The sequence below is a fragment of the Typopeltis vanoorti genome, chromosome 15 (assembly GCF_054136105.1).
Source record: "Typopeltis vanoorti isolate ZY-2024b chromosome 15, IOZ_Tvanoo_1.0, whole genome shotgun sequence".
Lineage (NCBI taxonomy): Eukaryota > Metazoa > Arthropoda > Arachnida > Uropygi > Thelyphonidae > Typopeltis > Typopeltis vanoorti.
In genome coordinates this window covers 10102714-10126923 of record NC_143563.1, presented here as the reverse complement: position 1 = coordinate 10126923, position 24210 = coordinate 10102714, and the positions used below count along the sequence as shown (strand labels likewise).

General features: G+C 35.6%; 1 protein-coding gene across 3 annotated transcripts; it reads right to left on the bottom strand.

Moving 5' to 3' along the window:
* Window positions 1-225: 225 nt before the first annotated feature.
* Window positions 226-24060, bottom strand: LOC150098369 (clotting factor B-like). Of its 3 annotated transcripts, XM_090405469.1 has the most exons (4): window positions 23963-24060; window positions 16672-17165; window positions 16164-16339; window positions 226-290 (listed from the first exon to the last, which is right to left on the bottom strand). In XM_090405469.1, exons 2-4 carry the CDS (start codon window positions 16684-16686, stop codon window positions 287-289), a joined length of 195 nt encoding a protein of 64 aa, XP_090261595.1. In that variant the 5' UTR covers window positions 16687-17165; window positions 23963-24060; the 3' UTR covers window positions 226-286. The 3 variants fall into 3 exon arrangements, with proteins under 3 accessions (XP_090261595.1, XP_090261593.1, XP_090261594.1); XM_090405467.1 differs by lacking the exon at window positions 226-290 and having other exon boundaries at window positions 16111-16339; XM_090405468.1 differs by lacking the exons at window positions 226-290; window positions 23963-24060 and adding an exon at window positions 23894-23915 and having other exon boundaries at window positions 16111-16339; window positions 16672-17382.
* Window positions 24061-24210: the final 150 nt, after the last annotated feature.

Here is a 24210-nt window from a genome sequence, read left to right as displayed (position 1 = left end):
GAGAGCTAGATTTTTCTCTTACAAGGTGTTGCGTGGTTACCATTGGACGTTGTGTGCGCAAACAGGTGAATAAATTCAGGATTAAGTATGATAACTGGTGCGTGTAGTATGTCGCCTCCCTCGAAGAGTTTCTGATTCCCTGGAGGTCTCTGTTAATTATTATATTATTATTGAGTCGACTAACATAGTTCTGAAGTTGACGTTCACATACAATGATCCCCTTCACGCAAAACGACCACTGCAGTACAACATTATACGAGCTACGCTTGTAGTATTTTCTATTTCATTAACTGTATTTAAAAAAAGAGTTCTTGATCAACACAAAGGATAATTTAAATCTTTTGATAATATATAAAAAAGAGAGAGAGAAAGAATACTTCATTTACCATATAACATATTTTAAAATTGTATATTTAATATGTAACACAAAATTGCTCTTATTGTAATGAAGTATGGGAATGTCCTGTCATTCACTCTGATCTAGCAAATTATTTTGCTGAAGTTGTTTGGTTGGTGTTTCTGCTTAACGAGATCAAGAACATTGTTATGTGTTTGGGGACAATTCATGAGGAAGACTGTTACAGAGGACAAAAGCAGATACAATAAAAGCGGAAAAGGAGAAACAAATTCAGCACTATTACAGCAATTGGTTAAATGATTGGCAGTTGTTGGACACATTTTAACAGGGTTAAGGGAAAACACAGGAACAGTAGATATCAATTCTGCCTTCAATGAAAGAACTCTCATAAAAGACACAAAGTTGAATTCTCTTTAATTGTTTGAAATGACCCCCGAAACAACTGAGGTAAAGGTGAGGCGAGTCTTGCATATTTTCCTAGCTGGTCTGCCTGTTTCCCAATATAAAAATCCCAGTTTCTAGGAGGACTTCTGTCACCGTCTTACAAGATTGGTTCACTCCCCCTTCAGTTTTAATGTTGTTACAAAAGTAATAACCCTCTTCCCAAATGGGAATTAGATTCAAGTCCTTCAAAACAAAGGACATTTTCGTTACCATTTGTACTAAGGAAGCTCCATATCAACTCTGTAAAATAGTGATTGCACTGAGAAAGAGAAGAGAAGAGATATAATCAATCTGCTGATCTGCACTTTTTCTGAACTTTCTAAGAGTTCAGAAAAAGTGCAGATCAGCAGATTGATTTCTAAGAATGATTTAGTGGTTTTGTTGTCATATTCTGCTATTTTACAGACTTGATATGGAGCTGTACAATGGATGCGAACGTTTCATGAAGCTGTACAAAGTTTAAGTCAAAAGATCTGATATTGATATAAAGGTCTGATGTTGTTGAGTAATTAGTTTTAAAAAAAGTCCAGCGAAAGTTGAATCTAGATGTTCTCGATTGGGCGGAAAAATCACGTGTTTAAACTCAAACTTGTTTAATGCATGTTGGTTGGATGACACATTAAAAACATTCAGGTACTAAGTATCGTTAAAATTCCTGCGAAAACTTCGAATTTCCTTTGACAGTCAAAATGAGCCTTTGAAGTCACTTTTATATCAAATAAAGGGTATAGGTTTACACATCTAAAGCTTATCCTATTATTTCGTAGAAATGAGATAGCTGTAAGCGAGGCAGCTCAAAATTGATTCTACAATGAGTATCAACTCCAGTAAATCTTATTGTAAAATCCATGTAGTAATATGATGCTTACTTCTACAACTCTCATAGCTGAGCACCTCGTGTTCGTGACTACGCAAGTATAACAACTGTAGTTCGCTCTTCTTTGTAGAGGTATTAACTTCGTATTAGTAACTGCAAAACGTTCGAGTGGTTGAAATTAAAGAAATGTTTCCACACGTATGTATAGTGTTTCTATAACGACATGGGAACAATAACAAGGAGTGTAGTTAATATCAAAAGAGAACAAGAGACAGATAGTAAATTGGATTTTAAAACTTAGGCGTGCACTATTATGAAATAAACGTTGAAGTGACATTTTCTTTCTCCATAGTAGATCGAGTTGCCTCTAATGTTGGAACAATTGCTGGATCAATCTCAATCTGGATTCATCGAAGTAAGCTAACTCTGTCTTCCTTCTTTCGTGAGCTACACGTGTTTTTCTGAACAAAATTACTTACCGAATCTAAACCAAAACTCAAGATATTATTCGTCAAACTAAACGATATTACATTCACTAGGATTTATACGACTTAGCTAATCCTAATCTTAACTCCTAATCCGCGATAGCCACCTGGAGTCAAAGCTGAAATCTCCATCGTAATACTAACAGATCAGACTAGTACTAGTTGATCACTTTGGTTAAAGCATTTACCCAGTCATCACCTCTGTTCAAGAGCTAAACAGCTCTTAGGAAGTGTGGGTAAACTTTTAAGGAAGGTGGATTCTAGAATCCACTAACCTACTAACTTTTGCCTAACCCTGCCTTTCGTGGGGAGGTAAAAAACACCACGCCCACGGGGTGGCAGTAATAACCTTTATAATAACCTAACTTTAAAAAGACAACTTTGAAAACGTTTAGCACTTAAACAGTCTCTGTGAATAACTTCATCGACTGTCCCAGCTACTGGCCTAAAAGAAAAAAAGAATTGACCCTGTTGTCTGGAGGAGCGTGCTGATGCAGCCTCCCCAAGACCACAAGGACATAAAAATAAAAATTAAATTAGCAAAGGACACTTTAGAGGGTAGTTAATTTTAAACTGTTATACGATTTAAATAGAATTTCTTTACTTTAAAAACCAAAAGGGAGTTTAAATTACATTAAAATTACATATAATTGTCTCAAACTTTAAGGGAATTTAATAACTTTTAGAGTAGCAAAACTTTGAATTAACAGGTTAAATGTTTAGACTTTTTCTTATGTTTTTTCTTGACTTGATCTTGACATTTAGAAACATCAGTGTCTCCACTGATAGACCTGGATCTTTTAGGGCCAACATTTTCAGGTTTTATAACAGACAAGTCGTCAACACAACTGTACATTGTTTGGTTAAGTCTACCTTTTTATAGTTATCTTTTGGGGTTTCTTGACTGAGTGTCAAGAGAGTACTGTCATCTGACTTGATCAAATGTTCAAGCCTTATACATTCCTTGTGGAGGATGTCAAACTCTTCTTTAGGATTTAAGTTGTTAACAATTTCTTCTGGAGATTGTATGCACTCTTCCTCTAAAGGTTCTGAAACTGTATCTTTATATGTACTGTGGGTGTCATCTAATGTAGAGACTATAACAGACGGTGGAAGAGTGGCAGGAATATTTCCTTCTTCCTCAATAGTGCACAATATTGGTTCTTCTTCTTCTATAACAGTAATACTATTATGTGGAGTTGAAGGAACATGGTCTGAGTTGGACTTATAACTGATACTTTCTTTTCTGGTAGCAGGAAGAGTGGGAAACTCTTCTAGAGCCAGGAGTGATGTGTTGAATTTAGAACATTGATATTTGGAGTGGGAAGAATTCCCACATTGACTGCATGGATCCTTGCACGTCACCTGGGAGTGTCCGATTTTGGCACAATTGCCACATTTATTTAAGGGACAGTCTCTAGCAGTATGATCTTCCTTTTGACATCTTCTGCACAGCCTGGTCATTCCAATATAGTTGACCATGATTGTGTAGTTACAGATGTCCACAAAATTAGGGACAGCTTTGGTCATTTTAATCTTTAAATGTATTTTATCCCCTTGCTCTATCTGTGGGTATTTCTGAAAGTGAGGGCGGACTATTCCTAGAACCTCACCAAACTTTCCAAAGGTATTTTTTAGAGTTTCATCGTCTATTTCAGCTGGTAACTTTCTTAAGTAAACAAATTTCACACCACTGCCGCCTACGGTAGTGGGAAAAAATCTCTGACCTTGAAGTAGAATACCTTCTTCTAAGAGTTTGTCTTTAATGTCATAGGTTTTAGAGGTAACTTCGTATAATCCCTTCTGGAAGTCCCAGCAGTTAATACACTTGAGATTCTTTAAATTATGATCACCAATAAGATCAACGATGGCATCAGAAAGCTCTTCAGGTTGATATGCTTTTTTTAAAGTAAATCTAACTGTCAGGTCTCTGTTTACTTTCTTATTAGTCATCTTGAGATAGAACAGGTACTATCTAATAAACAAATTAGTGGCTTTATAAAAGACAGCTTCTAGTAAGCACAGATGCTACACTTTAGTGTAGGGCAATCACACCTTATACATACAAGGCGGTGGAACTGATGGTGTTACGGGGAGACTATACTAACTGACAAGTATCTATCACTCGATATCGAGTGATATATCAAAGTCCTTATAAGGACTGGCTTAAAGGGGCGAAGCAAGAATGCATTTCATCTTCCCCGTTATCTGTAGAGGACAGTGTATGGATAAGGTGTTATTGAGCAATTAAAGCTCTGATCGTGGCAGGAGGGTAACAGCAATAGCCGAGCCTCAGTTAGAACTTCATTGGCTACAGCATTGCCATCCATTACCATCCAAGGGTATTGGATTCCATCAGATGATATATCAAAGTCCTTATAAGGACTGGCTTAAAGGGGCGAAGCAATAATGCTTTTTATCTTCCCCGTTATCTGTAGATGACAGTGTAGGTATAAGGTGTTATTGAGCTATTAAAGCTCTGATCATGGCAGGAGGGTAACAGCAATAGCCGAGCCTCAGTTGGAACTTCATTGGTTACAGCATTGCCATCCATTACCCTCCAAGGGTATTGGATTGAATGAATCAATCACCGCATCTCACGGTCGATTGATTCCATTCCTCCTTTTCCCATATATCAAAGACCTTGACTATTCTAATGTCAGAACGGTGTGCTCATATATTATAACAAAGATAAAAAGTCAAACAGCTATTTTTTCTGGCGAAGTTAATTAATTTAAGAGGATAAAAATCCCTTATTATTTTATAGCCAGTATGCAAAACTCTGAGATCTAAAACTACGATCTAAGAGTTTCATGCCGAAGAACTATCGGCGAATCCCAGCGTAAGTGAACACCTGGTAGTACAACAGTGAGGGAGCTTGCTTCACCTTTGCTTCGAGTTGCCTTGGTGTTACTACCAGGGGTTCACTTACGCTTGGATTCGCCGATAGTTCTTCGGCATGAAGCTCTTAGATCATCGTTTTCGATCTCAGACTTTCGCATACTGGCTGTAAAATAATAAGGGATTTTTTTAAATTTAATTAATTTAATTTAATTAACTTCGCCAGTAAAAGTAGCCGTTTGGCTTTTTATCTTAGGATTTTGTAGTTATTCTCTGAAGTGAACGTATTGCTTTTATTACAGATAAGGAACATGAAAAGACGCAACAGGATATATATATATATATATATATATTCACCATTTCATAAACATAGAAAGTATCTTTTGTTTCTGTTTCATTAAATTACAGCTCAAATACTTTGCATTATGAGGTATAAATCTTATAGGTCGAAAGTAGCTTGAAAAAAATCTAAAACAATAAATACATTTCTAAGACCTATGGAACTTAATGGAAGTGACGTTTGCATCCTCTGTGCTAGGCCTCACGAAGATGAGACTTATAGTTCGAGTCTAGTCGTAGTCGCACACTTGAGGAACTTTTTCTAAGCCTTTCTTCGAGTTCCCTAGTTAGCCGATCTCTGGCACGGGTAAGAGGGTTGTTTCACCCCAGAAACTCGGGTTTTTCATCCAGAAAACTCAAGAAAATCGATCGTAGAAACAACATTATTTCAGTCAGTAACATATACTGTAAGGGTTAGGTATAAATAGATGGCAGCACTTGTTTACCGGTCTTTTCATCGGTGGCTGCCTATAATGAGTGATAGACATGGGCCTGCTGTCTCTGATCGGCTACTGGTGGAGACTAAATTACCCTCTCAGTCTCCAAAACCTAGACTGGGTTTAAACGTCTAGCCTAGCTGATTATTTATTTGTTTATTTAAATACATTTCTAAGGAAACTTCTATTTAGACAATGGTTGTACATTTTTTAACATAATTAATGTTTTAAATTTTAGCGTTAATAATTTAATTATATCCAACGGAATTTCTGAAGATAAAGTGAGAACGGTAAGAGTGAATTGTCACCTGGGTTTATGTTCAGCGTGTTGTAAGTTTATTGCTAAAACAGTACTTGTATCATTGCAGAATGCGGCCTTCGTATGGAAGACTTGCAGCTTTTGTTTGACGAACTACCAATAAACGGAACTTCTTCAGATGCAAGTAAGTATCATCTACGTTTATTGTACACTCATCAAATCAAAAAAAAAATCAGCTAACGCCTTTTTTTTTTTTTTTTTTTTTTTATTCCCGTATTTACGGGAGTAGGCGAGGCCATTTAGCCCTATCTAACTTTTGGAGACTGAGTGGGCAGTTCAATCTCCACTGGTACCCAATCAGAGACAGATGGCCCAAGGCTATCACTAATTAAGCGGTACGCAGTGAAGAGAGACGGCTCAAATGTGCCGCCATCTCGTGGTCTCTAACCCTAACACAATATATTTAATGTCTGAAATAATGTGGGTTCTACCTAAAATATTTTGTACTTGTCTATACATGATAAACTGCTCAAATATACATTTCCTTAATAGGTGGAACCGATGCGGGTCTCCACTCTTGGCCGTGGATGGTAAGTGATGGAATCTCATATTCGAGAAATTTATTCAACGAATTTAAAACTTTGAAGCAGGCAATGTGTCCTTCACTTCTCAATAATACAATTTATTTTATTTTGCTAATATTTTCCAGTTAATACCCTAAATATTTGAAGATTAAAATATTACAAAAATATTTCAGTGTTTTTTTCAATTAAATTAAATCGTATGCCTCGCTTCTTTTTTCCCCAAAAAAACTCCTTTGGAAGTCCCGAGAAATTATGCACACATCTCCTAATACATTCAAGATCTTCAATTAATAATTCTCTGGTATCAAGAACACAAACAACCATTTCATTATTATAATATTTTTCTCTTATTTATAATAGTATGAAAGCAAATATTTATCCAGTTCGACAAATTTATAAACTTAGTTACACAAAAAAATCACCAATCCCCACAAGGCTATCAATAATTGGCAGCATGAGTTCCGTTTATAAACTGTATAATTTGTGCCACTCCCGAAACAACAGTTCTTTTTTTGATTCTTTTCACTGGTAATTTTATTTTTGCTCTTTTAATGATCGTCACTCGGAACTTTATGTGTATTGGTTTCTAAAAGATTATTTTTATTTCTGATGCAGGTAGCAATATTCGGCAATGGGTACTTTCACTGCTCTGGAACTCTGATTACCAGAAAATTCGTACTCAGTGCTGCCCATTGTTTTTTCGATCAACTGTAAGTATTCGCGAAATCTACCCAGTGATTTATTATGACCCGATTTCGAATAGTTATTTTCTTATAACCATATATTTTTACAGTATTTTCATGAAGGTGTCTTTCTATTTTTCTTTTGTTAGGGACTTGTATTACTTCATTTATTTGGAATCCATTATACCCTAAGATGGAACCCTACATGAAGTGCGACGAGTAATACTCCACGAAAATTACACCAACATTCACATCTACAACGATATTGCTTTGCTCGAACTGTCGGAAGAGGCCAACCTCAGCAGCAAAGTATTTCCTATCTGTCTTCCCCCACCATCGATGTCAGATCCCTCATACATCAAAGAGAATGCCATGGTCACAGAATAAAGATACCCCACATTAAGTAGGTTTAGAGAAAACAGTGTTTTTGTTTTGCAGTCATTATTCCTCCTCCTATATTTGGGGTAATTACATTTTTTCCTTTCTAGATGGGATAGTGAACGATAAACTTCAGCATGCCGAAACCTCGACGGTATCAAACTCGATGTGCAATGCGAAATATGCAAGGATATCCAAAATGATTTTTCCAGATGGTATTGTCAGCAGCCTTTTATGCTCTATGAATCCAGCTGGTGTATGCATGGTGAGTAATCTGTGATTTCTTCAAGATTAATTGAGGATTAAATATGTTTATATCTATTTATACATATCACGCGACACTGACCGTGTGAATGTGCACCAAGAGCTTAGAGAGAAAAAATTTTATGTGCTTTGTGAGCACCTGTGGGATGAAATGATGGAGGATACAGTAACATGGAGTAACCAGGGCCTTTGAAAGGAATTTTATGAAGGGGTACAACGTCTGACAAGAATTTTATCAGGGAGTTCAAAGTTTCTTTTGGGCCCCTTAACTTCTCCATCAGGCATTCTGTTGTAATGCCTCCCGGATCTCCTTTTTGACTGAGGGCAAAGATAAGATGTATCCACTGCACCCCTCTCAGAGGCTTCTGAGATAATTCCAAAGATCAGCTGTTAGTCCTCATACTCCTCTTTGTATTCCATATATAGCTGATCTTTGGAATTATCTTTTCAATGCTGTGAAGTGATTATCTTTTGGAATAATCACTTCACATCATTAAATCATGTACAAGTGATTTTAGAGGGCAGTTTACTCTTGCTGAATCCATGGAAACATTTGGAAAAGACAACGCAGCAACAGGGCATCAATGTAGATGCTCGGTTGAGTAGATGCTCTTAAGATAACGACTCTCTCTCTTTCTCTTGAATATAACGAAGCTTTGTCAGGGAAGTTTTAGGTGAAACCAAATATGAGAACAATATACAAGATGGCAGATTTGAGAGTTATAGGGTAAAAGGAGAGGTTTATCAGAAAAGAAGTGTTATTTAGAAGTAAAAGGGGATACCATGCTTTCAAGGTATCCCCTTTTACTTCTTTTGGGACACCCTGTATATATATATATATATATATATATATATATATATATATATACAGGGTGTCCCAAAATTCACGCAAGAAGTAATTTTGATAGAAAACAAAGGTTTTTAATTAAAAATTGTAATTTCGTATTGATTCATAAAGTATACAGTATAGGGTTATGCATGGAATAGCATATCGGGTAAATGGCCTCCACGGCTTTGCTGGCACATACGCACTCTTTTGTCGAAATTTTCCATGACCGTTTTGCATAAATGTGGCTGAATTTCGTTGATCTCAATTTCTTCCTTCAAGGCGTGGGTGGTCGTGGGTTTGTTGGCATAAACCTTAGACTTAAAAAAATCCCAAAGAAAAAAGTCCAATGATCTGGGCGGCCAATTCTGATCACCAAAATGGAAAATTACACGACCAGAAAATGACTCATGCAGTAATTGAATTGTTTCTCGGGCTGTATGGCATGTGGCACCGTCTTGTTCAAACCACATATCGTTCACATCCATATCTTGCAATTTCGGCACAGAAAACTGGATTTTCATGTCGCGATAGCGAGCACCAGTAACTGTTATTGCCTTACCAGCCGCATTTTCAAAGAAGAATGGACCGATGATGCCTCCAGCCCAAAATCCGTACCAAACAGTGACACGTTGGTACGGATTTTGGGTTGCAAGTGTCAGTTGTGACACTTACAACCCGTTCCACTCCTATATATAACTTCAAGGATAATACTGTTAATGGGTTCAAGGATAATACCTATCCTTGAACCCATTAACAGACAGAGCACGGGTTCAAGGATAGGTATTATAGATTGTGTGTGTGTGTGTGTGTGTGTGTGTGTGTGTGTGTGTGTGTGTGTGTGTGTGTGTGTGTGTGTGTGTGTGTGTGTGTGTGTGTGTGTGTGTGTGTGTGTGTGTGTGTGTGTGTGTGTGTGTGTGTGTGTGTGTACTTAAGCTATTATAATTTAGCTTACCTTTCCAAAATAATGACCGTGGAGAAATATGAATTAAAATAGACTTCATGATTTCAGAAACACAACGTTTTTTTTTTAAATTTTAATATTACGATTTTACGTTAACAATTCTAAGTTTAAGATTGGAATAACATAAGCTAAAATTTCAGACAACCCTCGTCTTTTTCTTGTTTATTTCAGGGTGATTCCGGAGGCCCTCTGATGATGTCAGAAAACAAAACGTGGTATCTGATTGGAATTGTTTCACTCAGCTATAAATGTGTAGCACCTGGATATCCAGGCATAAATACTCGAGTTACTTCGTATCTTGATTGGATTAACAGCCATTTGAAAGGAAATGAAGATTACATCTCCTCTAGTGACTAGACTTCCATTTGTTACTTTATTATATTGAGATAATATTGTTTTTTTTTGTCTTAAAAGTGTTCAAATAATAAAAAAATAAAAGAAAGGATAATAGAAAACTATTGAACGTATCTTTTGAAATATTGTAAGATTTCAAACCCCTTTTTTGTAGATGTATGCTTAGTTAAAAGAAAAGCATAGTAAAACTATATGAAGTTATACACTATATAACTATATATAGATAAAGTAAAGGTGTATGAGCGCCATCTACATTAATCAATTTTTTGAGCATAAAAGATGAGTTGAATGCAATTCTTTTAGGTTTTCAATTATTAATAAAAGCAATTCAAGAGCTGGTATGAGGGTTTCGTATGCTTTGACAGCTTTGAACTGTCAAATCAGTTCAAAGCTAACTGATTTTGTAATAGTCGTTTTATAGTGATACGATGTTTCTTATAGTGCTTACTTACTTTCTATGTTCCCACGCCTGAAGAAGTCGGATGATCCGATGAAACATGTTGCGTTTTGAATAAATTTAATTGTTATTCTAGTCTCGGTTATAGTCAGTATGCACACACACACACACACACACACACACACACACACACACACACACACACACACACACACACACACACACACACACACACACACACACACACACACACACACACACACACACACACACACACACACACACACACACACACTGCTGTATCATCATATACGATAATTAATTAAAGTAGAAAATATTACGCCCCTTTATTTTATTTTATATCTGTGTATATATTTAAATAGAGAAAAATAATAATAAAAATAATTTTACAGAAGCTCCTTATTAGCTTTCGTTAAATGTTACGACGATAGACAGCCTACATAATAAAGTCCATCTAGGAATTATTCACTTTAACCGGTTAAAGTGAATAATTCCTAGAGGAATCTGGTAAATGTAATAAAAACATGTTTACAGGTTTTCATTCTCAATAGAAATTATAACAGCTTAGGTTAGGTTAGGTTAGTTTATAATGAAAAGAGTAAGGAAAGTACTTCTTTTGTGCTCAATGAAATCAGAAATCAGAAATCATTATAAAATAACCTAAGCTAAACTAACTTAACCTTTATTGGTTAGGTTAGTTTATAATGAAAAAAGTAAGGAAAGTACTTCTTTTGCAATCAATGAAATCATAAATCCTTATAAACTAACCTAACCTAAAGTAACCTGGATGTTGCATATCGAACCAGAGTGCAGTCGTAGTTTGTCGTGGGCAGATTAATGGGGATGAAAGATAAACGTTCTTGTGGGCCGAGCTTAATGATTGCGTGCAGATAAATGGGGATAAATTAAAGTTATTGTGGGAAGATGAATGGGGATAATAGATAAATCAGAGAAGAACTGATCAGTTTTTTCTCCATTGATGAGGAAAGGAGTACAGCAACGACATTTATCTATAATCCCCATTCATCTGCCCACAACAACTTTTATTTGTTATCCCCATTCATCTACCCGCAATCATTAAGCTCAGCCCACATGAACCTTTATGTTTCATCCCCATTAATCTGCCCACGACAAACTACGACTACATTCTGGTTCGACATGCGACATCCAGGTTAGGTTAGTTTAGGTTAGTTTATAATGATTTCTGATTTCTGATTTCATTGAGTGTAAAAGAAGTACTTTCCTTACTTTTTCCATTATAAACTAACCTAACTTAACCTAAGCTGCTATAATTTCTATTGAGAATGAAAACCTATAAACATGTTTTTATTACATTTACCAGACTCCTCTAGGAATTATTCACTTTAACCGGTAATTATTAATAATAACGGATTTATCACTTTAACCGTAACACACACACACACACACACACACACACACACACACACACACACACACACACACACACACACACACACACACACACACACACACACACACACACACACACACACACACACACACACACACACACACACACACACACACACAATGTGTTAAAGATACCAAGTTATTTTAAATATAAACGTGTTTTTTTACTCCATATCCCAAGTAAGCAAACAGACAAGTCAGTCAAGTTTGCGCGTGCAAGTGTTGCAAGTCTAGCTGACCCTGCACGTAGTGCAAGTCTAAGGCAACTCGTGGTAAAGGTCGAATAAGCTCTGATCACTATTCTTAATATTATGGTAACTTGTGTTACTTAATAATGGTAACTTGTGTTGGTAAAATATTTATAAACTCTGTATTACTTAAAACTTAGTATTTCTTAGCTTGGCTCCCACTGATGAGACCTTAATAAAGGTCGAAACCGGTCTGGGTTGTGACACCTTGCCTTTAATACATAGCATCTTAAATCTCCTCCAGGAGATGTGCTTTGCATTAAGGGTAAATATTAAGAATAGTGATCAGAGCTTATCTAGCTTTACCACGAGTTGCCTTGGACTTGCAGTACGTGCAGGGTCAGCTAGACTTGCAACACTTGCAGGCGCAAACTTGACTGAGTTGACTGTTTGCTTACTTAGGAAATGGAGTAAAAAACCACGTTTATATTTAAAATAACTTGGTATCTTTAACATATATTATACCCAAAGTAAAACACACACACACACACACACACACACACACACACACACACACACACACACACACACACACACACACATATATATATATATATATATATATGCAGAATGATTTGAATAGGAAGGATTTGACAAGCGACATACAGTTATTTGCTGATGATTCAAAGATAGGCAGGGTAATCATGAATGCTGTTGATATGCAGTCTTTGCAGAATGATTTGAACAGGTTTAAATTGTGGGCATGGGAAAATGGGTGTCAGTTCAAAGTGAGTAAATGTAAAGTCATTCACTTCGACATGATTAGATATCCAATATCGTATTATATAGGTGGGATTCGGCTAGAAGAAACTGATGACGCTAGGGATGAGGACTGCAGACACTAGCAAACAGGAGAAAGAGGGGTTATATGATTGTGACTTACAAACTTCGGAAAGGATCATACAGGATTTCAATGGATGGAATTTTTTAATTTATGGAGGATGGGGAAAGAACGACAGAGCATCCTTGGAAGCTGAGAATGAAGGTCGCCAAGAAGGGTGTGAGGGATAGATTTATCTCTCAGAGGGCGGTTCGTGATTGGAATGGATTGCCATTGGATGTTGTGAGTACAAGCAGTGCGAATGAATTCAAGAATAAGTATGATAGCTGGTGTGTGTGTAGTAGGTGGTCTCGCTCGATGAGTCTCTGACTCACTCTGACTCTCTCTGACTATATATATATATTAAATACATCAAGATTTTTTTACTTGGTTAAAATAAAGTAAAGCGCATTCAGCGGTAAGTTCATTCGTCTTTCGAAAAGTGTCTTCAACATTTCCTCTGTTTAAGTTAAGGGGATAAAAATCCCTTATTGTTTTTCAGCCAGTAAGCGAAACTAAGATCGAAGACTACGATCTGAACGTTTCATGCCGACGAACTGTCGGCGGATCCAAGCGTAAGTGACCACTTGGTAGTGCCACACCACGGCAACTCGTTGCAAAGGTGGAGCAAGATCCCTCACTATTCTTGATATTTTCTCATAATGTATATATATATATGTATATATGTATATATGTATATATAGTGACACACCCTTCGGGAATCATATAGCAAAAGTATGTAAGTTCTTTTCACTTAAACTCTGATATACTAGGTCTGGCTACTCACTGATGAGACCTCAAAAAAGGTTGAAACCGGTCTGGGTAGTGACCTTCCCTCATAATGTAATGACAGTATTACATCTCCTAGGAGCTGTGTGTTTTTACATTATGAGAAAATATCAAGAATAGTGAGGGAACTTGCTCCACCTTTGCAACGAGTTGCCGTGGTGTGGCACTACCAAGTGGTCACTTACGCTTGGATCCGCCGACAGTTCGTCGGCATGAAACGTTCAGATCGTAGTCTTCGATCTTAGTTTCGCTTACTGGCTGAAAAACAATAAGGGATTTTTATCCCCTTAACTTATCAACCTCTCCAGATAAAATAGCCGTTTGGCTTTTCTTCTTATTTCCTCTGTTTATTTTCTGTTTGAGAAATAGGCTATTTGCGTGATTATGGTTAAATATTTCGCGATATGTTGTGGAACATATTCCCCTACAAGTCCAGTGAAACATCAGTGAATAATTTAGTGAAACATCACAGAAAACGAGACGAGCAATTCATCTTGAAACGAAGTTGCAAGTTATAAAGCAACATGAAACTGGTAAGTCCGTCAATGTGATAGCAAATTACTTCAGATGGTCTCATTCTATAGACGGCCATTTTCAAAAATAAGGATAAAATCGTAGAGTCAGTGAAAGAATCTGCTTCTATTAAATCAAGTGAAGAAGTAACGAAAAGGTCCTCTGGGAGATATAGAAAATGCATCATGGATAGAGGACCTGAATCAAAAGCGCATGCTCCTTAGCACTATGACCATAACCACCAGGGCACAAAGTCTCTTCAACATATTGAAGAGGAAAGCAGGGCCCGATTACGAATACGAATTCAACGCTTCTTCCGGTTGATTCATGAGATTCAAGCAGAGTTTTGCACTGAATAATGTGAAAATGTATGGGAATCTGCACGTGCCAATGGAAAGCCTGCCAAAGAGTTTGTGATGAAATTGGATAAAATTATCATGGGGGGGAAATAATTTGCCACAACAAATATTTAATACGGATGAGAGACCTCCTTGCTTTGGGGAATAAAAACTGTCCGAGCGGAAATTCGTCCACCAAAAGCTAAAATTTGTGCCTGGTTTCAAAGCTATTAAAGACCATATCACGATTCCGTTAGGGGGTAATGTGGCTGGATCTAAACTGAAAACATTTGTGTTAAGGCACACCGAGAATCCACGAGCCTTCAAAAATATTAGGAAGCATACTCTTCCAGTTCATTATCGCAGCAATAAGAAATCACAAATGACTCAAAAACTGTTTGAGGATGCCTTAATCCACTGTGTTGAAATGGAAAGCTGTTGTGTGAAAGAAAATGCAGAATTTAAAATTTCATTAATTCTACATAATGCTCCGGGGTTCTTCACCCCAAGATCAGGGTTATATGTCTTCCTCCAAACACTACTTCATTGATCTAACCGATCAATGGATAGTACTTTCAATGTTGAAGTACTAATGTAGTACTAAACGACCGAGGGGTAGTACTTTCAATGTTGAAGGCTTATTATCTACAGAGAACTTTTTCACAAGCCATTTCTGCAACTGAAGGAAATTATCAGACTCTCGTGCAATTCTGGAAAGCATTCAATGTCTATCATGCTACTAAAATGTTGCTGTAGTTTGGGACGAAGTGACCCCTTAATGTATGAATGACGTATGGAAAAAACATTAAAAAGGTTTGTGCACGATGTTGGAAGTTTTGAAAAAAATGAAGACCTTTCGTAAATTTCGTGAAGAAATAGTGGGCCTAGCAAACAATCTTAATCTCGAAGTGTATGATGAGCTTATAGTTCAACTCATAGAAAGTGCACTTGAAGAGTTGACTAACAAAGACTTGGTCGAACTGATGGAGTAAATAATTTATTTATTCGGATGTGCTATTTCGGCTATAACGTTTCAGTCTTCTTCCAACTCATTCATTCATTTCGTATGGTGATTCAACGGCCGTGAGCTCCTTTTTTAAGGGGAGGTACGGCACTACCTCAATCACCCCTATTTTTATCCGGGCTCGAGACCGGCATAGCGGACAATTCAGACCTATGGCTGGAGGGATTGTCTTAAGTATTCCTGACTGTATCCGTGTGTGTTCACGGGGCCAGTTTGCCTGCTTGCGGGATGATAAACCCCAGATACACTGAGGAAAAATCCTGCTGTCCACGGCCAAGACCAGCTAACTTGGCTATGGCTGAGGAAAATCCTTAAGATAGTGGTTGCGAAGCGCATAGCCACTAAGCTAACTGCGCGGACTACTTCCAACTGAATTCAGTTCAATCAAATCAATACAGGATGATTCTGGAACGGATACAAAGAAATTTGCTGTAAAATGTGTTAGAGAACAGTCATTTAAATTGCCAATGGTTATCTTTGAAAATCAACTCAGATGAAAAGTGCTAACTGTGTTTTTTGTTGTAGACATGCTGTACAACAATTAAATACCAGTAAAAATAGCAACTTAGATTCGTGTAGCTTCTTTCGATCATCCAGTCCGGATAGGAAGCGACTTTAGTGGACCCAGTTGGATAACCTTGCTTACATCGATGGCCACTCGAAATAACACCCAGAAGATACCAAACGCGTTTCTCTTTTATCACTAAAGGAGTTCCAGAATCATCCTGAAAATAATCAATCAGAAATGAGATAAAAGCCACATGTCAATAGATCTTTAATTGTTATGGTTTTAATTTACTTATTTTAACAATTTTAGTATATTTAATTAACCGAATTCATTAAATTATTGTAAATTATTTTAAACAAAAAATTGTAATTCTCAAATACACAATGCATCTGTAAGATATAAAATATTAAAATTAAAAAAAAAGTAAAATCAATAAATAATAAAATTAACTATATTGTGGCTAACTTCATTTCCTTATTTAATTCTAAGATCTGTTACTTTCGGTATGTCACTGAAGGAAATATCTATTAAACGTTTGAGATATCTCACCTTACATGCCTCCATTTTCCAAACATTTGCTTCTGCACACAAAAGGTCCGACACGTCACTGATGTTGTTTGATGAAACTCACCTAAGGAGTTCTGCATATGACTGATTGCACTGCGAATTTGACAGGGTGGTGATTTCTGCAACGTTACCTATTTTGCCGTTCTCTTTCTCTCTCCCTGGTGAAATGAAGGAAGCAGAATCTCATTCAAAAAGAGTGGACTGTTCTCTCTGTAACTCACCAAATGTGGCTCTACCGCATCCATTGACCATGAGCTTCCTACCGATGTACGAGGGTACACTCATGGAAGATGAAGGCGGATAGATAGGAAAAACCTTGCTGCTCGGAGTGGCCTTATAAGATAGTTCCATCAGGGTGATATAAGAGAAGAACTTTGCCGCTGTATTTCTCGTGAAGCACGACACTCCCTATATCGTATGGGGTTCCATCATTGGCTTCATTCGATCCCATATAAACAACGAAAATGGAAGCATTCCTGCAACAAGAAAAAGTAATTAAAATGTCTATTGGAAAACCAGGCCTCTCTATGATTGGCCAAGCACTCAACAGGAAGTAATTCTTACACTGACATGGGATCGATTTGTTTAAGAACTGGAAGAAAGCAGTGGGCAGCAGTAAGGACAAATCTTCTGTTAATCAAGGATCCACCACAGAAAGTTTTTCTGATTGGACCGCTTGAAGAATATTGCAGCCTACAACATAAATAAAGAGAAATCACCTAAAGGGAAGCAGTAATAAACTGTTTCGCTTAAAATGATTAACTGAATTAAAACATTTGAAATCAGAAGCGATATTCTAACAGAATGAACACATTTCAAATAAAGCAACGAAAAAACTAAAAATATGCAAATAGCTGTTTTACCATTAACTTCGGAAATGATAGCTGTACAGTTAAGTATTTTATTTAACGCGCACACTGAATAAAATTAATACATTTTAAAATAATTTTAAATACTCAGGGGCTCACATTGGTGAGTACGGGCATGGCAAACCCTAGAAACCCGAGCTAGACCTGATGTTTCGTCCTACAAAATACACGTGATAAATCATATCTGTAGACTGGTCTTCTACTCTTCTTTCCTATATTCTCCTTCTCTCTCTCTCTCTCTCTCTCTTCCACTACCTACTAAAAAGGCAAGCCTAGTTGTCTTAAGGTGGCAGCCCCACCACTAGGATACCTATCGTCATGCTGGTCACTTGACATAGGAAAACACATGTTACTTTCAAGTCTCAATGAAATCCAAATCTGACAGAAAGCACGGGAGAAGACCCCAAACCAGAAAAGGTTAAGAAACTTTGGAAAAAGAAATGAAAAACGTAGTGAAATATGCTACATGGAACATTAGAAGCATAGCACATAAAGAAGAAGAATTGGATAAAATTTTAAATGACGAAAATATAAAAATTGCAGTTCTTACAGAAACAAAAACGAAACTTAAAGGAACGAAAGAAACAGCTAACTACAATATCATATATAGTGGAGTGGAATGAACAAATACATGCAAAAGCTGGTGTAATTATTTGGATCCATAAATCAATTAAAGCAAAAACAACTCATTATACATTAATGAAAGAATATTATTATAATCATCTGCCTCACTCATCTACACGTCATCCTTATAATCAAAGACTGCAGATTTTGTAACAAAACACACAGTAAGGTGTATAACAATAATGAACATACTGATAACATTATTCAAATAAGCTCTGCAAAGCTTCGAGGAAGAAGCCACCCAAAGAAACAAGTAAATATTATAATCGAGTTAATAAAAAATTAATCATTGTAAATTTAAACGAATCATTGCAAATATGAATGTATAAAAAGATGTAAAACACATTGTGAATATCATTATTTATTAAATTTAAAAAATATATTTTCCTAGCATTCTATACTGAAAAAAATTATATAGGTAGATAGATAATAGTGTAATATATCCTGTGTAACTGAACTATAACTGATTATAAACTATTACTAAAATCGTTATTACTACTAATAACACGCGAATTGTTGTGCTATATGACTTGCGCACTGTACAAAGTATGCGATAAATTGGAATCTGAAATGAACCACAAGTGAAAAAATTGTGGTATTATCTTTAAATTGTATGTAATTATACAGGGTGTCCCAAAATTCACGCAAGATTTAAATTTAGCGCCATTTGTGCGGTAAAGTGTTGCCAACGAGAAAAAAAAGACAGCGTGACAGCTGTCAGTTCAGGGTTATTAAAAATGACCACACACAGCGAAGAGAGTTCGTTGAATGGATTATGGAACAACAAGTGGATGCTTATTTTTCGAACAAAATCATCTTCAGCGATAAGGCTCATTTTCATCTTGATGGCTTCGTTAATCGAGAAAATTGTCGAAATTTGGGGTTCAGAAAATCTACCAGTGATTGTTGAGAAACAAATGCATCCACAACGTGTCACTGTTTGGTGCGGATTTTTGTCTGGAGACATCATCGATCCATTCTTCTTCGAAAATGCGGCTGGTAAGGCAATAACAGTTAATGGTGCTCGCTATCGCGACATGATAATCCAGTTTTTGGGCCTAAATTGCAAGATATGGATGTGGACGACATGTGGTTTCAACAAGACGGTGCCACATGCCATACAGCCCGAGAAACAATTCAATTACTGCATGAGTCATTTCCTGGTCGTGTAATTTCCCGTTTTGGTGATCAGAATTGGCCGTCCAGATCATGTGACTTAACGCCGTTGGACTTTTTTCTTTGGGGTTTTTTGAAGTCTAAGTTTATGCCAACAAGCCCACGACCACCCACGCCTTGAAAGAGGAAATTGAGCGCTGTATCAACGAAATTCAGCCACATTTATGCAAAACGGTCATGGAAAATTTCGACAAAAGAGTGCGTATGTGCCAGCAAAACCGTGGAGGCCATTTTCCCGATATGCTATTCCATGCATAACCCTATACTGTGTACTTTATGAATCAATAAGAAATTACAATTTTTAATTAAAAACCCGTGTTTTCTATCAAAATTACTTCTTGCGTGAATTTTAGGACACCCTGTATTAAATTGTACGTATTATATAAATATGTGTGCTATACGTATCATTTAAATTGTTATTTAAATTGAATTTATAATTAAATTGTATGTATATGTACATAATTTATTTGACAGATAATAAAGTATTATTTGAAAAAAATATTATTATTAGTATTATTATTATTATTATTATTATCTGAAACCTCCAGAGAGTCAAGGACTCATCGAGGGAGGCTGTAATTTACCCAATCCAGCTATTATACCTTCCCTTAAATTCATTTACACTAATGCACTCACTACCCATAAGGGCAAATTATTCCATTTACTCGCTGTTCTCTGGGAAGAAGGTATTAGAAGTGCGATTAAAATTAAAAAAAAAAAATTAACAGTTGTTGGAGTGTATGCCCTCCTGAAAAAGGAAAAGAATAATAAAATTATTACTTTTACAAAGAGTTATAAGGAATATATGAAAAATTAAATAAAAACAGATCATAGAATTATAGTCGGAGATCTTAATGCCAGAATAGGAATGAAAAAAAAATTAACAATAACATAAAAAATTTGGAGAACCAACAGAAAACAAAAATGGAAAGCGACTGATTGATTATATAATATAAAATAATTTAAAAATAATAATAATACATTTTAAAAACATAAAAATATACTTAAGTATAAAGAGAGAGCTAATAAGCTTCATTTCGGCAATGAAAACATTACTTAAATTAAGGGGATATTAAATCCCACATAGTTTTAAAACCGAATAAGAAACTCAAAGATCGGAATCAGAGAGTTTCTTGCCGAATATAGTAAACTATAAAGTATCGGCGACACTAGCGTTAGCCAATGCAAGTGATCCTAGTACGTAGTACAATACTGGGCAACTCGTTGCAAAGGTGGGGGAAGTTCAGATCGCTAGGTCTAGCTACTCACTGATGAAGCCTCAAAAAAGGCTGAAACCGGTCTGGGTAGTGACCTCCCTCCATAATGTAATAACAGCATACATTTCCTAGGAAATGTGTTTTTACATTATGGAAAATACCTAAGAATAGCGATCTGAACTTCCCCCACCTTTGCAACGAGTTGCCCGGTATTGTACTACGTACTAGGATCACTTGCATTGGCTAACGCTAGTGTTCGCCGATACTTTATAGTTTACTATATTCGGCAAGAAACTCTCTGATTCCGATCTTTGAGTTTCTTATTCGGTTTTAAAACTATGTGGGATTTAATATCCCCTTAATGTAAGTAATAAAAATGTACATAAATGTACATGGTGTGCAAGAGAACAAAAATTAATAATACTTCACAGCAAATGAAAAAGCAGCAAACTTCTTCCTAGATGTTAAAGTCTGAAGAAGGCTAGAAATCAACATAGATCACTATTTAGTGCAGGCAAAATCAAACTGGTTACCAAAATACAAAAATAAAATATTCAAAATCCAATTACAAAGTAAGGCTACTAAATAATTCAAGTATAAGAAATTGATACCAAAAGAGGCTTAATAACCACTTAAAAAATACAAGAAAATGAAGACATTGAGAAAGAATGGAATAATATAAAAGAAAGTATTGCATTAGCAGCATATAAAAGTCTAGAAACATACAAAAATCATAAAAAAATTACATATATGTAATGAAATAATGAAATAAAAACAATAATTGAAAAATAAAAAGCGCGGTTTTAAAAGATGGTTAAGTAGCACAAAACAAGAAGATGAAATTGAATATAAAAAAAGACGAGCAATAGCCAAAAGAGAAACCAGAAAGAGAGACAGAGAAAGCTGGAAAAAATTTGTATCATATCTTGAAAATGACATATAAAAAATAAGACTCAATGCGTACAAAATAATAAAACACATGAATGCAGATATAAAAGAAACCGCAAATATAAATTGTGAACTAGATAAAACAAAACCTACTAACTACAGAGGTATTAGTTTATTGAATGCATGTTACAAAATATATAGTAGAATACTTAATGAAAAACTGAAAATATAAATATATAAAAAATTTAATTAGAATGTCAAAATGGATTTAGAAAAGGACGCTCTAAAAGGATGCAGCTTTCAGTTTAAAACTACGTAGAGAAAAATGAAGAGACCTTAATTTAGAGACTCATCTTTTCTTTATAGATTACGAAAAAGCATTTAACAAAGTAAAAAGATATATACTGCTTGATATATTACAAAGAATAAATATACCTAACATTTTACTACATGCAATATTGAATATATATGACGATAATGAAATAAAAATAAAAATAAATGAAAAGTTGTCTGAAAAACAATCTATAAACTAAGCAGTAAGACAGGGATGCCCTCAGTCTCCAACACTTTTCAATATTTACATTAATGAAATATTAATACAGAAATTTCCCGGAATAAGAAAATAAATACGCTATTATTTGCAGATGATCACGTAATAATATCAGATAAAGACAATTTACAAAGGGCAATATATAATTTAAACATTATAGTAGAACAGTTTGGAATGAAAATATCCATAGATTAAGCTAAAAGAATGGCATTTTGTGGACAAACTCCAGTTAGAAGCAAAATAGTTATTAATAATAAAATAATAGAACAGATAAATACTTTCAATTATCTTAGATGAGAAATATCATATGAAGGAGAAAAAGACATAAAATTAAAAAATTCAAAATTTTTTACAGATCATAGGCCTGATAAATACAGCACTCAACCCAAATATAGTACAAAAAGAAGCACTCTTGAAAATATACAATACTTTAGCAGTGCCCAAACATATGGCAGTGAAATTTGGGCAATAAATAAACAAGATAAACATAGAATAAAAACAAGTGAAATGAGATTTATGAGAAGAACTGCAAAATACACATTATTAGATCAAAAAGAGGATCGACGACATCTTAAAAGAACTAAAAACAAAATGAATAGCAGAAAAACTAAAGAATTACAAACAAAAATGGATCGAACATGTAAACCGAATGGCCAACACCCGACATCCTAAACAAATAATAAAATATACGCCAATTGAAAGAGAAGGCAGGGTAGACCTCAAAAAAGGATTTGGATGGATAATGAAATGAGACCGGAACTGACCAAAGATGATGAATTATTTTAAAAATAAATAATGATTTCAATATTTTGTCTAGCTTCTCCGAATAGTGAAAAGATATGCTAGAAAATAAGCAATCCTAATGAGAGAAACATTTCAGAAAATCTTCAAGATGATTTATTCAAATGGCTCCGATTATAGAACTCCTTCATACTTCCCATCCATGGCCAACTACGGATCCGATTCATTTTCGCCAAATACAAGTACGGAAGCTGAAAATAAAATAAAATAAGACCTTCCAGACAGAAACAATAAATTTTACCTGCAATGTATCAGTATCTACTGTATGTGTTGTGATATGTATGGAAGGGGAATAGAATAGATTGAAATAACATGGCGCAACAAACAAATAAACAAACTTTTTTTTGCATTCAAATAAAATTTATGATATTTTAAAAAATATTTTAATTGAATCAATACCAAATCCATAAGTGAGTTTGTAATTCTACCACCTACCACTTTTCAAGAATCTGACATTTTTTTAATTATAACGTACGGACAAGGTTTGAAAAAAAAGTGTATTTGATACTGTAAAAAAAAACAAACTCCAAACTGGATTTTTAGTTTAAACGTATTGCATTATATCCAAGGATGAGAGACCTGAATACTTCTTGCTTAGTCGGTTTTCGACAACCTCCTTTGGTTGAAAGGACCTGGATTCCATTCTCGTCTAGAAGGCGACGGACCTTCATCAAAAGTTTTCACCTGAAGGTAACTTCGCCGAACTCATAGAGAGGAGGAAGAGTGAGGTCTCCTTCATGAAATTCAGGTTTTTCAACTCGAAAGACAGTCAAACCTATCAGAAGGACACGCACAATGCACAATTCGTCAACACACACACACACACACACACACACACACACACACACACACACACACACACACACACACACACACACACACACACACACACACACACACACACACACACACACACACACACACACACACACACACACACACACACACACACACAAAATAGTTCATAAAATATAACACGTTAATAGATGTAGTGAAAAAATATAATACGATACTTAAGATGTTTGATTTCCCGTGAACGCAGGTACCTGTTCAAATGCTAAGTAGCGGTTAAAACCTACCTTATCTGCATAAGAGATCGAATGGCTTCGAAATCGGCTAAAAAATGAAACAGAGAGCTTAATAGGTACCTGGAATAAACCCTATAATGTTCATTCTTTTGCAGATGTAGAGGTGTACAAATTACAACAAACCAAAGTAGCCAAATAAACGGCAGACTTACTAAAAAAACGTATTACTTTTATTTATCTTTTAGCTTTTATTTATTACGATTAGAACGATTATATTTTATTTGTTTAGCACATGTTCGAATTATTTGCAAAACATGATATAGAACACAAACAAACAAACAAACAAACAAAAAAAACATTTGCTCGTT